Source organism: Capra hircus, chromosome 19 (genome assembly GCF_001704415.2).
Source record: "Capra hircus breed San Clemente chromosome 19, ASM170441v1, whole genome shotgun sequence".
In the NCBI taxonomy this organism is placed as follows: domain Eukaryota; kingdom Metazoa; phylum Chordata; class Mammalia; order Artiodactyla; family Bovidae; genus Capra; species Capra hircus.
Window position 1 is genome coordinate 43641748 of NC_030826.1, and position 16828 is coordinate 43658575.

At 55.5% G+C, this 16828-nt stretch overlaps 2 protein-coding genes across 8 annotated transcripts; one reads left to right on the forward strand and one right to left on the reverse strand.

Annotated features, from left to right (window-relative positions):
- Positions 599-4564, forward strand: TMUB2 (transmembrane and ubiquitin like domain containing 2). 3 transcript variants are annotated; one of them, XM_005693920.3, is made up of 3 exons: positions 599-688; positions 2577-3143; positions 3304-4564. In XM_005693920.3, exons 2-3 carry the CDS (start codon positions 2602-2604, stop codon positions 3668-3670), a joined length of 909 nt encoding a protein of 302 aa, XP_005693977.1. In that variant the 5' UTR covers positions 599-688; positions 2577-2601; the 3' UTR covers positions 3671-4564. The 3 variants fall into 3 exon arrangements, with proteins under 3 accessions (XP_005693977.1, XP_017920705.1, XP_005693976.1); XM_018065216.1 differs by having other exon boundaries at positions 607-742; XM_005693919.3 differs by lacking the exon at positions 599-688 and adding an exon at positions 764-1360.
- On the reverse strand, positions 4291-12210 carry ATXN7L3 (ataxin 7 like 3). 5 transcript variants are annotated; one of them, XM_018065215.1, is made up of 13 exons: positions 12029-12210; positions 10564-10674; positions 10132-10264; positions 9757-9928; positions 9463-9560; positions 9253-9275; positions 8886-8931; positions 8658-8686; positions 8288-8356; positions 7972-8015; positions 7636-7707; positions 7386-7543; positions 4291-7277 (listed from the first exon to the last, which is right to left on the reverse strand). In XM_018065215.1, the coding sequence occupies exons 2-13, from the start codon at positions 10612-10614 to the stop codon at positions 7129-7131; spliced, it is 1044 nt and encodes a 347-aa protein (XP_017920704.1). In that variant the 5' UTR covers positions 10615-10674; positions 12029-12210; the 3' UTR covers positions 4291-7128. The 5 variants fall into 5 exon arrangements, with proteins under 5 accessions (XP_017920704.1, XP_017920703.1, XP_017920701.1 ...); XM_018065214.1 differs by lacking the exon at positions 12029-12210 and having other exon boundaries at positions 4645-7277; positions 10564-10864; XM_018065212.1 differs by lacking the exon at positions 12029-12210 and having other exon boundaries at positions 4645-7277; positions 8658-8743; positions 10564-10864.

Here is a 16828-nt window from a genome sequence, read left to right on the forward strand (position 1 = left end):
CTTGGGGCTCCTGCTTTTCCCGTGCCCTAAGCCTGCAAGGAATCTGTGCCTTCTTTGAAATGGTTTCTTGCCTGATTTACCAAGGTTCCACACTACCTGGGGCCGCATTCTCGGAGAACCGGACGGTGATTAAATTGCCATCTCGTCTAGCCCCGAGTTGAACTCTTGGAGGTCAGAAAGACCAGTCTCGGCTGATTCCGCTAACCCAGAGCTCAATGCGCGTTGCAGACTAGTAATAAATCCAATCAGCCCGGGAGGCTTGGAGCAAGGCCGGAAGAAGAAAGTTGTGAAGGAAAAAGACGCTCTGTTCTACCCAGCGGTGCCAGCCTGCTAGTACGTCCAGATCCGAAGCCACACCCCTTCCCCAAGCACCTCCCCTAATTTCCTCCTGGCCCTGCCCCTCAACCCTTGGCTCCGTAGACCTCGCCCACTAGGCGTGGCTCTGCCCTGGGAGGACCAGGATCCCGCCAACCATGACTCCGCCCCTCCTTCCGCTAAGAAACCTATCCCTTTTATTTAAAGAATACGTTTACGTCAGCCCGCTTTACGTAGATTTTCGTCATCATTGCAAGGCACGGGGGCGGAACTTCCTGTCTCTGGTTCTAACAGCTTCCGGGAGAAGCCGGAAGAGACCGTACCCTGGATAGAAACGGGGCTAGCCAGCCCCTCCCCTGGCCCCTACGGAAAGGTGAGTCCACAGGCCGGCTTGGCGAAGTCAAAACACTTATTCTGGCCGTTTCAGGTGAGGCCTTCCTTCCTTATCCAGGTGCTGTACCCGTCCAGTCCCCCTTTAATTTCCCATGTTCCTCTGCGTACCCAAGCCCCGCCCCCAGTGTCCGAGCCCCGCCCCGAAGTTTGAGGGGTGTGGATGGTTTGTGACCCCCTCACCCGATTCTACCCCTTGCTGGCTGGAAGAAACGGGTTTGGATACAGCAGTAGGAACTAAGCAGCCTTTTGGCTCGAGTGGCCCCACGGACCTCTCTCCAGCGCCGCGGGAATAGGACCGCCCAAGCGCGGAGCCTTCGCGTCAGGAAAGGCAGGATCGGAGACCCCTCTTCACCGTGCCATCACGGTCGCTCACAGGTTGAGGAGAGCAAAGGCCTCTGAGGAGGGAAACCTGGGGTCCTACACGGTCCCTCTCCTCGAAAGTTCCCTGTGCCTGTGCCTCTCGTTTTTGCCTCTGTTCGCAGCAGTTTCCTTCTCTGTAAATCAGGGTTAATGACAACCTTCTTACCATCAGGGGTTAGTTGTTGAGTGATAATTGGTACTATTTGTTTACTAAACAATTGCAATGTGCCAGGCACTGTTCTAAGTATTTTGCTTCGATGATTTCCCGTCATCTTCAGAACAACCTTATGAGGTAGGTACTATTTTTAACCCCATTTTACTGATAAGAAAGCTGAGGCTCTAAGAAAATTGAGGTTATAGAGCTAGTAAGAGGCAAGACGAGGGTTATAATTAGTTTGGGGGTTTCTGTTTTCCCGACTCCAGGGCACACGTACCACATTAGGAGGTGAAAAACTATTCACATGTTGGTATGTTCCACAAATATTTTTTGAGCAACTGCTATGGGATTATGCTGGGCATTGTGGTACATAGAGAAATACATGTGATCTTTCAGGAGTTTAGTGGAGAGATGGGTAGGTAGATAAGGCACTGTGAGAACAATCAGGTTATGATAATCATCAGACTGGATTTGCCCAAGGACAGCTGTGAAAGCAGGAGATTCTCCAAGGGAAAGAGGTGCTCCAAAGAGCAGAGATCCTTCCTACCTTTCTAAGAAACTGTCAAGAACACATTAAAAAGAAGGGAGATTGCGATATGGGCTGTGGGAGCCATTTTAGAATATTTTCTAAATCAGTTCCATGCAGGTAGTGGTTTTGTAGTGAGCCTACGGTGACCTAGGAGATGTTTCTGGTGTCTGTCCTGCTTTGCTGCCAGAAGAATTTCAGAGGAGACATACACAGTGTCTGCTGATGGTCCCTACAGAGGTGTCCCTTTGGGGTGGTCTGATTTTGCTCTTGATAAGTTGATTTTCTTTGGCTCTTGACATCTGAACTTCAATCCATGATTGAATGAGAGTGGGTTCAAATGACACAATCTGGCAAGAGTGGCTCTGCTGTGCCTCCAAAGGAACTCCCAAATAAAATATTCCAGGCTTTTTTGGTTCCTCTGAAGCCACCTTAGAGGCATCTCAGGGAGTGCAGTTGCTTCACCAAAAAAGAAAGCCTAGGGAAACTTAGGGCTCAAAGCAGCATGTTTTCCCCCACCTCCCAGAAAAGCAACAGACAGTAACAGCAGCAGCAACAAAGTTGTAACGTTTTTCTGGTGACCCATGCTTATTGGGGGATTGGAATGTGAGAGGAAGGGTGTGGAACCTGAAAGCCAGCATTTCACAATAGAGGTAAAGAGTAAATCCTTAGCTATAGATTGGGGGTCCAGAGTTAGGAGGTTTGTGTCTCTTTAGGTTACTGAACTGCATTTTCTTTCAGGGCCAGGTCAGTTAGAACCTAAACAAACAAACCTGGTTGCAACCTCTCATGCCCTGCTGATACTGTCCCCCTTTGTTCCTGCAGTGTGGACCCGGTCAGCAGCCAGGCCATGGAGCTCTCTGATGTCACCCTTATTGAGGGTGTGGGTAATGAGGTGACTGTGGTGGCTGGTGTGGTGGTGCTCATTCTAGCCTTGGTCCTAGCTTGGCTCTCTACCTACGTAGCAGACAGCGGTAGCAACCCACTTCTGGGCACTATTGTGTCAGCTGGCGACACATCCGTCCTTCACCTGGGGCATGTGGACCATCTGGTAGCGGGCCAAGGCACCCCAGAGCCAACTGAACTCCCCCATCCATCAGAGGGTAATGATGAGAAGGCTGAAGAGGCTGGCGAAGGTGGGGGAGACCCCACCGGGGAACCTGGAGCTGGGGGTGGTGTTGAGCCCAGCCTTGAGCATCTGCTTGACATCCAAGGCCTGCCCAAAAGACAAGCAGGCCCAGGAAACAGCAGTCTGGAGGCACCTGTGAGATCAGAGGATAGCACCTGCTTGCCTCCCAGTCCCAGCCTCATCAGCGTGCGGCTCAAATTCCTCAATGACACGGAGGAGCTTGCTGTGGCCAGGCCAGAGGATACTGTGGGTGCTCTGAAGAGGTACGTGGGCTTGGAAGTGTCAAGTGCAGCCTCTATGGGGCAGGCGGGGGAATCCTCCTTTAGAAACCCACCCTGTAATTTTCCCCCACCCCCCCAGCGCCTTGCCTTTCAGCCTTCTCATTCCTCGCCCTCTGTCTTTCCTTTTGTCTTGCCCTTACAGTAAATACTTCCCTGGACAGGAGAGCCAGATGAAACTGATCTACCAGGGCCGCCTGCTGCAGGACCCAGCCCGCACACTGCGTTCCCTGAACATTACCGACAACTGTGTGATTCACTGTCACCGCTCACCCCCAGGGTCAGCTGTTGCAGGCCCCTCAAGCTCCCTGGCCCCCTCCTCGGCCACTGAGCCACCCAACCTCGGCGTCAGTGTGGGCAGCCTCATGGTGCCTGTGTTTGTGGTGCTGCTGGGTGTGGTCTGGTACTTCCGTATCAATTACCGCCAATTCTTCACAGCACCTGCCACAGTCTCCCTGGTGGGGGTCACTGTCTTCTTCAGCTTCCTAGTATTTGGGATGTATGGACGATAAGGACCACAGGGAGAAAATGAAAGGCATGGTTTTCCTCCTTTATGGCCTCCCCCCATTCCTGGCCAGAGCTGGGCCCAAGGGCCTGGGAAGGAGGGGTGGAAAGGATGTGGTGGGTCCTCCTCCATAGGACTTAGGAGGCAGGCATGGGCATTCCCCTCACGTCCACGAGGGGACAGACATTCCCTCTGTGCAAGCACAACTCAGGTAGAAACAAGAATGTCATCTTCCTTCACTTCTAAGGTCCTGAAATTCAGAACTGAGCTGGTGGCCCAGCTCAACAGGGAGCCTGGGCTCTGAGGATTCCCTCCCAGTGGTGGCCCTGGCTCTTTCCATTATCCTGCATGTCTGCTCCTCTGCCCCCAGGGCTGCCTGCCAGGACAGCTCAGCATGGCCCCAGCATTTCTGTAGGGACCCTGGAGTCTCTCTGGGTTTCCTAGTGGAACATCCTTCTTTTGAGTCTAAAATCATACAGGCAGGAGTGAAGTTTGTGTCAGCTTTCCCCATGGGCACCTGGCTGCCTCTACCTTCTTCCTCCACCTCTTAGCAGGAATAGGGTGTTCTCTGTGTTCTGGACAGTTTCCAGTGTTCTCCCTTTCTTCCAAAGCACTTTGCTTATATTCTTTTTTTTTTTAATAGTCCTTTATAGAGCTCAGTCAGGAAGGGGACTGGAGCACAAAGCCAAGCCCCCAGCACCGGGAGAGGCCAGGCCACAGCTGCTGCAAACCTAGGCCTAAGGCTGTAAGCAAGAGGCAGTTCTGGCTGCCAGCCAGTGTCCTACCCTGCCCAGCCCCAAGGACAGCTCTGGGTAGAGAGCACTGGGCCCCAGGCCCTTGCCTCTGGGGCTCTTGGATGGAGGGTCAGTATCTGTGACTGAATAAAGTTCCATTCTGTGGCTGTGGCGTCTCCTGTGACATGAAGAGAACGCTGGTTGCTCTGCCCCCAGCAACATGGGAATCAGGGTGGGCAGGCCGGGCTACCAACGGGAGATGCAGTTTATTTACACCAGCAGCCATGGGGGCAGGGGAAATACACAGCGTTTACAAAGTTAGCTACCTGTACAGGATGGATTACATATGCAAAAATAAAAATCTCAAGACCACAGGACAGCGTGAGCCCCACCCCCCTCCCCCAATGACCCCAGCATGCGGTAATGCCAGGCGGGTGGCCCCTGGGCATGCGGGGGGGAGTGATGCATGGAAGGAAAAGCCACCGGCCATGGAAATTAGTACAGAACCCCCCCACACACTCAGACACATGATAGGGTACAGGGTGGACAACACCTAGCCGGGGTGGGAAGGATGGGAATTGAAACCCACACAGCCTGCTGTTAGAGGGAAGGGAGTGGAGAGCTCCTAGCCCCTGTTCAACTACATGGTAGGGGGGCACACTCTCCCCAGAAGGAAGGGGGTTTGCTCCCTCAGGGTCCCTGCTGGACCAAGCCCATCTCTTACCCAGCCTGGGCAGGGGGCTCTGCCCTGAGGGCGGGCCAAGGAACAATGGGGAAGTAGATGGGGACAAACCAGTTCCCAAACTACTTCCCACTTCTCCCTCCTCCAACCAGAAGGGGGAAACAGAGAGGCCAGAGGGGAAAGGGTGTATTAGGGCCTGAGCTGCAACTGCCTCTCAGAAGGGAGAGTGGCCTGCGGCCTTCCTCCCTTCATCTCCAGCCAGCTCCCAGGTCTTCATCTGGGAGCAGGCTGGAGGCTGGCTGAGATCCTCCTTGCCCTCTGGCCTCCCCGTGGAGGGAGAAGGCTGTGGAGGGGCGAGAACGGAGGAGCCCAGGCCCCAGGCGTTATTCTAACTCCTGCCAAAATCTGTTTGGCTTTTTAAAAAATAATCATAATTCTTGGGTTAAAAATCAATTTGTAACCAGGCGTCAGCCACAATCAGAGCCACCCCAGGGGGAGATTGGGGTTCCAGACACGGTACTGCAGCCCCATCTCTGTTGTTCCCTTAACCCTCTAGGGTCCCTAACCCAGATCAGTCCGATCAGTCCTGGGTACTAACTACCCAAATGTGGGATGGCTCCTCCTGGGAGGAGGGCAGGGGTCACGTCCAGCGAGTGCCAGAGAACATGGTTCAGGGTCAGCTCCATCCCTGGGGCCATCAGTTCTGCTCCCACCCTGGACTGCAGTCCTCCAGCTCGGTTCCTGGGAGCGATGGTGCCCGCGTGGAGGTTGAATGATACATCTCTTCAGGATGTAGACCAGGCAGGTGGGCACACTGGCGTGACAGTCCCGCAGGAGGGCACTTCCCAGGCATGGCACCCCACCCCCTCCGGACAGCCCACAATACAGAGACCACCCTCTCTTCCCGCCCCACTCCTAGCAAGCGGGGAGAGGTAAAAGATCAGGATTTTCCTCAGAGCCCCAAACCACAAGTACAGAATAAATAACTTAAAAGCGGCAAAAGGAAGGGGAGACAGGGCAGGCTTTGGAGGCAGGAGCATCGAGAGAGGAACTGGAGCTGGTCAAGGTGAAAGAGGGGGGGTGGCAAGCAGCAGTTGGGAACCTGGGCTGCCCCGGGAGGGCAATGGGGCAGGGTAGGCAGGAGGAACATGGGGCCACCCCAGGAGGGTGAGGCTGGGCCCCTTCCTGGGGCAGGGAATGAGGTAAGAAAACATTTCAAATAAAGCAGCACCTCACCTTGGGGCCCCACTCCTCGCCAGCCCTGGGTCAGGGAGGAGAGGCAGGGGGGGAGACATCCTGATACACAGCTCCCTCTTCCTACCCTCCCCGTGCCCGTTCCTTGAAGCTGTAGAGGCTGGAGGCCCTTTCCTGGCACCCAACAACAAAAGGACAGCTCCTGCTGCCAAGGAGGCCCCCGGGGACTGAGGGGAAAGGGCTGCCCCTGTGAGGGGCAGGGAAGGCGGCGCTAGTTCGGGACGCCTACCTCAGCAGACAGCTCGCCATGCCTGCCTCCCCCTGGGATGGGGGCGTGGATAGGATTCTGCACACAGACAGGACACACCTAGCCCTGCCCCTCAGCTCCAAGCACCGGACCCATTCACATTGCTGAGGGCAGCTGGGGGAGGCCCCCTCCAGGCTCAGCTTCCAACCCGCGGCCTCCCGGGTAGCCACGATGCTCCTCGGCAGGGCTTAGTCCAGTTCCTGGGGTGGGGGGGGCGGCAGTGCCCTGGCACAGTGCCCAGGTCAGGCCCCTGGCCTAGCTGGACATCCAGTAACTCACAGAATAAATAGGAAAACCGCCTCCCCACCAAACTTATGTCCAAGGCATAATATGTCCAGGTCTGAGTCCTGCACGCTGAGGGCTCGTGCTCCATCGCAGAAGACCCTGACACCCCCCAGGGGTGCATAATTGGATCCTCTGCCTGCCTGGCCCACCAAGCTTCCCAAGCCCAAACCCCCAGCAGCCGTCCATTTGCCAGGCTTTGCCGCCTGGGTGGGGGTCGGGAGAGACGGCTCTGCTCAGCCAAAGGCTATCCCCTTGTACCCAAGTCAGTTGATGTCATCGTAGATGCTGGGCGTCGGGGGCGCCGGTGGCTTTGGCTTTTTCTTCTTGTTGGAGCCCAGGCCGGAGGCAGTCCCTACCAGGCTCAGATGGGATTTCTTTTTCTTGGTTTTCCGTGACTCGGAACTGTTGGTACCTGAAGAGGAAAGAAGAGGGTTGAGGGGAGGGTTGTGGCAGGGGAACACAAGGTCCCCCGCACTCCACTTCAGGCAGAGAGCCCCTGGAGCCCGGCTATCTCACCTACCTAGACCCCACCCCTGATTCTCACTCGTCTTGGAGGAGCCTGAATCAGAGGGTGAGAGATCAGAGGAGCCATCCCACTGAAGCCGGCTGATCAGGGCCTGGCTGTCAGTCATGTCAAAGCTGTCATTATCCAGGGAACTCTCGACCTCTGGAAGGACACTGGGGAGGAAGAGGTCAGAGAAGGGCTTCAGGGATGCTAGCCATCACCCTCACCTTCCCCAACCCACCATCCTTCCTGGAGGGTCACTCACGCTGAGGGTCCAAGGAAATAAATCCGCACGGCTCGCCGCTGCTCATCTGTATGCTGGGGGCAGCGTAGGGACCTGGTGGGGAGAGAATGATCAGACCCTGACAAGGCAGGGAAGGTCTGAGGAATACAGGCGAAGCCCCTCCCCTCAGCAGAGGCGGGAGGGATGGACAGACAGGGAAGGGATGAATGAAGAGGCCCCAGATTATGGCCTAAGGCCTAGAGGAGGGGAGGGGGAGGGTGGGAGTCCCGTTGCTCAAGTCCAAGGTACTCCCGACCCGTGCCCAGGGTGAGGGCGCCAGAGGGCCCCCCTGGCCCCCTTCCTAGGTTCTGAGCTCACCTTGTGCACATCTTCTTGGTGTGTTCAGAAATCACCCCACATTGCTGGAAGAGGAATATAAGCTGAAAGGAGGGACGGGGGAAGCCTGTTCTATAGCCACTAGACACTCTCTTCTGTACAAATGCTAGACTGTGCGCTCAGAAATGGCCCCAGGGCGTCCATGGCAGACAGTCCCAGACCACACTAGCCAGGAAACCGAACTCAAGAGAGAGACCTAGATGCCCTCACTGCTGTGCACCAGCCTCTTCCAGGGCCTCGACCACTGCCTGTGGCTCTGCCTGCTCCCAAGGGCTTCCCCGCTTCTCTGATCCCTCACCGTGGTGAGCAGGCTGCGCAGCTCCTCTGGCCCCAGGGTCTCGTAGCTGATCCCAGTTGAGTTGTTATACTGGGTAAGAACCAGAGATACAGGTTAGAGAACGGACGGCCAAAGAAGGGAGGGTGGGGGTGTGGAGTCAGTCCCTCTCGTCCCTCCCTCAGCACAAGGCCTTAAGGTTGCCCGCAGTTCTCCAACAGTTCCTTCCACCCCAACTGCACCAGGGTAAGGAATTAGGACCCACAAAGAACATGAATACCCAAGACCGAGACACCCATCCAGTTAGCATTCTGACCCCGACTTGTCCAAGCCCACCCGACTCACAACGAGGCAAATACTGAGAGGGAACCTACGAGGGATAGCCCCTACTCACCTTAAAAGGATCCGAATTGCTAAGTTCCCCTGAAGAAGAAAAAAGAAGGGGAAGGGTGTTTGATGCAGAGGTACAGACAGAGAACCCTGAAAATAACCAGAGAGGAAGTGGGGGTGATAGAAGGATCACAGGCCCTCCCTCGATCCCCTGCCCCTCCACCTCCACCCTCCAGCAACAAGTCCCAGAAGACATAGTTAGAATCACTCCCATTGTTCCAGCCCCACTTACCATTTTTGTGTTTTAAAGACTTGGATCTTCGAGGGGAATTGGGGTTCTGGAATGGGAGATACCATAGCTTTGGGGAAAGGGTAACGATAAGGGGGAGCCGAGAACCCAGGGAAGGAAAAAAGATTTGACAAACATCCTCAAATTTCTACTCTTTCCCACCAGTAAGAGGCCTTTCACCCACACTCCCTCCTCCCACCTTCCCCCCAGGCCTCTGCTGCCCTCCTGCCCACCAGACACCCTCGGCCCTGAACCCAGAGAGGTACCCAGTGACCTCAGACTTGAGTCAAGACACCCGAGGACTCCCTGCCCAAAGGGGAGGGTATCTGTCCTTGGCCCAAATCTCCCTCATGCTTGCCCCGGCTCTCACCTTGTCTGATTTTCTCTTCTTGGCTGTGTAGGACAAAAGGGTAAAGGGCAGGGTCACTTTAAGTTCCCAATCTAAGAGCACCTAAAGAAAAGTTACAAAGCTACACTCTCCTCCCTCATTAGGGATAACAACTTGTGACTGTTACACACCCAATTCCTGCCTGCCTGCCTCACCCCGATGGCCCTCCCAATTCCCCAGATGCCCAAACACCTTTCTTCTCTGAGCCATAGGACCAGTCGTTGTCATTGATGTCATCATTATCCTCTTGGTCACTCTCTGACTTGTTCATGTTGTTGCTATTGGCAATCCTGCCGAGGGGAGGGAAGAGGAAGGGTCAAGGCTGCCATCTCTCTCTGCCCGACTTCACACGTAGAGGGGAGCATCTGGGGCCAGGCGCGACCCACCCTCTATACCCTCCAAATGTCCCAGGGGGTGGTGGGGAACTCCACCATGGGATGGGCTGCAAAAGATGGGCACTCTGGTTCTAGCAGAAGAAGCCCTCACCGGCGGTTGGCGATTCGGCTGCTGTTCCGACCCATTCCTAGGCACTTCTCCAGGTGGGGAGCAAAACGGGAGGCGGCAATGCTGCGGCTGCAATTGGGGCAAACACACTCCTTGCTCTTCCACTGGTTGAAAACCTGTCCAAAGATGTCCAAACCCGGCTGGTCCACGATCTCTGGGGACAGGAGAGACGTAGCGATCAGGGCAGGCAAGGGGCCCTTACCTCTCGTTCCCACCCATGGCCCTGTGGCCTCTTCAGAGCCCCTGCCTAAGCTCCCAGGAGCTCCAGGTTCTACCTCTGGTGTGGTTGCTAGAGAAGGACCCCCCAAGCACTCCCAGGGAAGGGCTAGGCTGCTCTCCTTCAACCCTGACGCTCACCAAAATCCTTCATGCTCTCAGGGTCCGTGTCGTCCAGGAAGAAGTAGCCACACTTGACAGCCCGGTGTACCTCAAAGCAGAATCCCAAACAAGAATCCTCAACCAGGTCCGCGTATATCTCCTGAGCGATGGCCTGGGCCCAGGGGAGAACATCCAGGGTCACGAGAGTCACAGTCCCATGGACTGAGGGCAACTCTCACCAACCAAATCTCCTGCCAATTCTCCCTGGCCAAAAATAAAGCTTCCTTTGCCATTTTTCCCCATCTTGATTTTGAGTTCTTTCTTCTTCCGGATCCTTGGGCCTTCTTAGCTGGCTCTTCCCTTTAAGGAACAAGGCTGACTACCCAAATTCCTCTCTGGTGTGGATTCCAGATATAGCGAAGGACAGACATCAAGAGAAAGAACTGGAGGCACACGTGGGGGAGCCCTCACCTCTAGTTTGCTGTTATCCAGGCCAGACAAAGACATTTCCTCCATTTTCATTTGTGAACTCTTGTGGAGACGGTGCTCTGACTGCTCATAGCACAGCGGGCGGCAACACGGCTGCACACATGTGGGGGGGATGTTGGTGTGAGTCCAAGGCACCTCCGATGGCTGCCACCTCCCCTCCCCACCTCGCTGCCCAGAGCTTAATGGTGGCATCAAGATCTACCTCTCCCTAAGGTCTCGGTTAAGTCTGGATGGTCCTGCAGGGCCTGAAACCCAAGGGCGGCCTAGTCCTTCCCAGGCCTGAACTCAGGCCCTGGACTCTTACTGCCAATCAGAGTCTGGGTTTACAGGAGGCGGCAGCTCACCCCAGGTTCCCAAAACTCAAACCCCTCTTCCATACCCATGGTGCAATGCAGCAGGGGGAGGAGAAGGAACTCTAAGGCCTCAAAGCAAACCCACAGGGTGTGGCAAAGAACTGCACAGACTCCTAAATACACTCCCCCCCCTCCCCAGGCTCTCCTCAGAGTCACCTCTGCTTTCAGCCAGGATGTCCACTTGGGGGGGTACTGCTACCAGAAGTAGCAATGGCCCTAGGACCCTACAACCTTCACCCCACTCTGTCTTCCCTTGAAATAAGCCTGCCACTACAGACGGAGAGCAGAGCCCACAGAAACCTAGAGCTAAAAGGCCATCCTAGCCACCATGAGCAAGAAAGAGGAGGTAGAATCCGGTGGGATGGCATGCCAGGAGTGGGCACTCCCCTTACCTGTTCTTCTTTGAGATAACCACCCTCCCTCCCTCAGGACCAGCCCGGAAGTCTCTCCAAGAGCCCCAAAGTCCAGGAATCCCCACCAAAGGATTCAGAAACAGAGCACACAGTCCGGGGCCCCTCTGAACGGTGGGTACGAGTTTAAGGAGCTGCCGGCCTAGAGTGGGGTGGGGACTGACAAATGAGCCGGGGGCACTGGGGAGGGTAGGAGGCCGGGCCTCGGCTCTTCCCCCGTCCCTGCGGCACTGCTGCCGCATCATACCGACTGGGGGGAGGAGAGCCGAGCCGCCGGAGGCCGGCGCCGCTCCGGGACAGACCGACCCCTAGAGAGTGGGCAGAGTGGGACACGTCCCGGTCCCTCTTCTTCCCCGCCCGCCGACAGCCCCGGCCGGCCGGGGAGAGGAGTCCGGGAGGGTGTCTCTATTGTCCCGGGGGCTGGGGCCTGGCTCCCTAACAAAGGCCCCGCGCCCCCTCCCCGGCCGGCCCTGCCCCGCCCAGGGGGGACCCAGACAGGGGGAGAGCTGGGGGCCCCGGCCGGGCCGGGAAGCCGGGGGAAGCCGGGCGTTTCCGCGTCGGCCCTGGGGGAGGGGAAGGGGCGCTGACCCAGACCTGGGGGGAGGGGGCCCAAGCCCCGCCTCGGGCCCCGCCCCCCGCCCCCCACAGGCCCCTCCCCCGTCCCCGTCTCCGTCCCGTACTCACCCCGCCCGGGGGGCCGCGCCGGGGCCCGGCGGCCTCTCAGGGCCGCGTCCTCCGGCGGCGGCGGCGGCGGCGGCTGCTCCGGAGCCCCATGTCCGTCGGTCCGTCCTCGCCTCTCCCCGGGGCCCAGGGCCCGGGGCCGGGGGTCGGGCCGCCCCCCCGCCTCGCCGCCTCACCGGGCGGCCATGGCCCCTTCCCCTCCCTTCTCGTCCCGTCGCCGCCTCCTCCTCCTCACCTCACCCCGCCCGCGCGCAGTCCGCGCGCCGTCCGCGCGCCCCTCCCCCCGCCCCCACTCCAGCCCGCCTCTCCCGGGCGGGGGGTGCGGCGCGAGCCCGGAGCGCGCGCGCGTGCCGCGACCGGAGGATGGATGGATGGAGCGAGCGAGAACGCGAGCGTGCGCGCGCGCGCCCCTCTCCCCCTCCCTTCGCGCGGGCGCGAGGCCAAGCGCGAGCGCGCTCCAACCTCCTCCTCTTCCTCCTCCCGCCCCTCCTCAACACCCCGCCCCCGCCCTCCCTTCCTCTTCCTTCTTTCGCTTTCGCGCGCCCAGCGACTGCTCGCGCCTGCTAGAAGGGCCCGAGCGCGTGCATCTGCCCGGCGGCCGCAGCTCGGCAGCATTTGCTCCAGGGGGCGGGGACCGGGCGGGGAGGAGGGGCGCCACGCCGCCGTCCAAAGTACCGGCGGACGGGGACGGGGGCGGGGATATGGGCGGGGCCTTCGGGAGCCACCTCGGCCAATCGCCGTCTCGCCTCGGCCCGGCCGGCCCAATAGGATTTCGGTGGGTGGAGCGGCGTTCAAGGTGAGGTGCGCGGTGCGCTGGGGGCGGAGACGTTGTGCCGTCCCGGCCGGCTCCGGGGCGGGGGCAGCGGGTGGCGTCGAAAGAGAGCGCCGGCTTCCAGCGGCGCCTGGGACGCCTTCCGGCCCAGGGTCCCCCCGCCCTTCCCTCCGGGCTCCCGGCTCTTTTCCCCCCAGCGCCACCACCCCGGAGTTTACTTATGTGAAGAAGCCAGAGTTGAAGTGGGACGCAGTTATCACCTCAGGACAGAAAACCGAGGGGTCTCGTCCGAGCCTCGGTTCCCCGTGTTTCTGGGCTGGTTTCAGTTCACTCCGGGCCTCAGAACCAACAGACGCCCTAGATGAGGGTCCTCCGCTGAGGGCGGAGGCTGAGCTGTGCCATTCTGAGCGGAGCGCCCTCCCCGCCCTCATCCTAATTTAGATCCCACACCTGCTCGCCTTTCCTGCTTCCGGAGCCCACGCTGGACCCCCCACCTCTCCTCTACGCAGCCTACCAGGCAATGGCCAGACCCTTCCTCCGACCCAGTTCTTCTCCCCTGTGTGTACCCATATCCGCGCGCTCTCACAGTCCCTCTTCTGGAGTAAAGGGCCTTTCCCAGCCGCAGTAGATGCCTAGACTGGCTCTGCCGTTTCGGTTACTCTTATGTCTGGAGTCCTGGAACGGGTGTATGACAGCCTTCTTCCCCCAGAAGATGAGTTTAAATGAAGAAAGCGTTAAATCATATACTTTGGGACCATTATTGACTCTTTAATCTTCGGCAAGCATTTATTGAGGCCATAGTTCTAAGTGGTTAAGACCAGGAACCGTCTGAATTCAAATCTGTGGACTTGACAAATGAACTTGAGCAAATGAACTCTCTGTTGCCTCTGTTTCCTCTCTTGTCACTGAGTATGATGACAGTACTTATCTCATTAGGTTGTGGGAATTAACAAGTCAGTACATGAGCAACTTGGTTCAATGTAAGTGTTCGGTGAATCTTAGCTGTTTTTTTGTGTTAATGCAAATATAAGACACTTCCTCAAGAAGTTCACAATTTGTGGGGTAGACAGACCTGTAGGAAAGTAATTGCCCAACAGTGTGATAAAAATAAGAGAACTAGGAACTTCCCTGGCCAACCAGGGATTAAGACTGTGCTTGCACTGCAGGGGCCACAGGTTTGATCCTTACCTGGTTGGGGAACTAAGATTAAATACACTGTGTGGCGTGGCCGGAAAAAAAAAAAAAAAAAAAAACAAAACCATAGGGGACAGAGGTGACTAGGGAGGAGGAATCAAATGATGTAAAAGAGTTTCTCAGGAAAGGTTTCTTGCACTGGCTGAAACATAGGAATTGGTGAGGAAGTCGCATGAAGTAAGCAGAATGGACCACACAGGACTAAGGGTGTGCTCGGAAGTTAGTGGGATTTAACCCTACAGGCTGTCAGGAGTCCTCAAGGGGAGCTGTTTGACCAGACTTAAGCAGAGGCTCTGGAGTGGGGAGTCTGGATAGCTTAAAAGTAGTAGGTTTTTGTCATAGCATGAGATGTGTGGGGTGAAGGAGAGAGCCTGAAGACATCGTTAACCAAGACGGGGAACTCTGGAAAGGTGATGTGAGGATACAGGAGAATGACGAGTTCTCTTGTTTGAGTCTGAGATTCGTTGGGAGTTATACTGTGGGATTAGCTGGTGGAGACGCTCAGAAGTTGTTTGAATTTGAGTCTAGAGCCAAGTAGGAGGCCAGTACTTCAAGTGTCTTAGTGTGAATCAGAAATCCTCCACTCCGACGATACTGATCTGTTTCTTGGTCTCAGGATATGTCCAATATACCCTGCCGTAAGGAATTTACATATGCCCAGGAAGCCTTCCTGTCTCCTCCCTGTTTACCTAAATCCTTTCTCACTTCTCCACCCAGGCCACCCTCACAACAAACTCCTTTAAAACTGGATTGTACTCTTCATTTGGCACTTGGCCTGAGTGGCTCTGTGGTGGTGACCTCTTTGGGCACGTGCCCGGTCTCCAGTTAGCACCAGTCAATAAACACTAAGGACTACATTGGTCCAGGCTCTGGGTGAAGCCTTGGGGTTACAGCAGCGAGCCAGAGAGACACACAGACCTTGTCTTAGTGGAGCTTACTGCCCAGCAAAGCCTGATGTAGGAAAAAGGTTGAATGTGGAGGCATTCAAGCAGCCAAAGAAACAAACGGGTAGAAATCTTTTTGTCAGAACGTCAGGGCAGGCTCCCTAGAGGAAGAGATCTTTTAAGTGGAGCCTTGAATTAACTAGAAAGAGAGGTTAAGAGGAGCATTCTAGGGAACAGTTATGTATATAGGCAGAATGTGTAGAGGCCTGAGAAGAGAGTGTGGTGTGTTTGAGTCTGGGATGGTTTGTGCAATTAGAGTTGGGTAAAAGGCTATTTATAATACATATATATATATGACATTATTGTGGGCCATTCTTATTCCTTTGGCTGGGAATAAGAATCTTTTTTATCTTTTAAGTATTTTTATTTGCCTACACTAGGTCTTAGTTGTGGCATGTGGGACCTTTTAGTTGTAGCATTTGAAATCTTTGTTGCAGCATGTGGGATCTAGTTCCCTGATCAGAGATTGAACCAGGCCCCCTGTGTTGGAAGTCTTAACCACTGGACCTCTAGGAAAGTCCCCTAATGAATCGTTCTTGATTGTCAAATGTATGCTATGTATGCTCAGTCACTCAGTCGTGTCCAGCTCTTTGAGACCTCACAGACTGTAGTTTGCCATGGTCCTCTGTCAAGGCAAGAATCCTGAAGTGGTTGCCATTTCCTCCTCCAGGGGATCCTGACCCAGGGGTCAAACCTGTATCTGCTGCACCTCTTGTATTGGCAGGCAGTTTTTTTTTTTTTTTTTTTTTAACCACTGAGCCACCTGGGAGTAGGTGCTGGGATTACTGTAATGAATGAACACATAAGTTGTCTCCACCAGCTAATCCCACCGTAACTCCAACATATCTCAAACTGAATGTGTTGGTCTGGGGAGATAGACAATGAACAGGTAAACAAATATAGAAACAAGGGGATGTAGGAGAAGGCCTCTCTAGAGAGGGTGGTCAGGCAAGGCTTGTGAGGTGACATTTGAGCCTAAGTCTGAAGGTTGAAAAAAGCAAGCTCTCTGTAGTGTTGGGGGAATGGCATTTTGGGCAGAGAGAACAAGTGCAAAGGTCTCGTGGTAGGTATGTTTGAGGAGCAAAAGACAGATCACTTGGTTGGATCCTTGTGAGTGAATAGGGAGAGTGGAGTGAGAGAAGGCAGAGGGAAAACAGAGGCCAGGTCTTGTAGGGTCATGGTGAGACAAGGCAAGTTGTAAGTGCAGAAGTTACCAGATTTGTTTTTAAGTGATAGCTCTGGTTGCTGTGTGCAGAATGGACTGTAGGGGGCAAGGCTGCAAGCAGGAAGATGAGTTATAGGTTTTTGCAGAGGATGAGCAATGGTGATGGCCTTGAATAGGATGGGGATGTAAGCAGGCTGACAGATTTGAGAGATACAAGAAGTAGAACAAACAGGTCTCAGTAAGCAAATTTCACCTCCCTTCGCTGAGAGATGAAACAGGGAGAAGAGTTAATTAAGGCTGATACTAATAAGTAGATGTTTGGTGCTCATCTGGGGTCTTGAGGTACCTGTAAGATATCCCAGAGGATACACTGAAGTCTGTACTGGGCTGCAGCTTTGAAGAGACATCTTTATAGAGGCCACTTTTTGGAATGGTTACTATGGGTGATAACTGGAAGTTCATAGAGTGACTTGAACACCTGTGATAGAATGAGGAGGAGCCAATGCCAGTAGAGGAGACCAAGAAGTCAAGAGTGTACATCCACTGGGTGTAATGATGAACACATTCCCCTCAGGGGAATCGTGAATGGAAGGTGAGGAAACAGGAGGCCATGAGGGGCAAGGAGCTTTTCAGAAGTTTGGCAAAGAATGAAAAAGGGGTGTGGGGTGAAGGGAGAGGTCTTCAGTGGGCCTGGGTCTTTAGCCCTTGGTGGTTCTGGGAACCCAGCC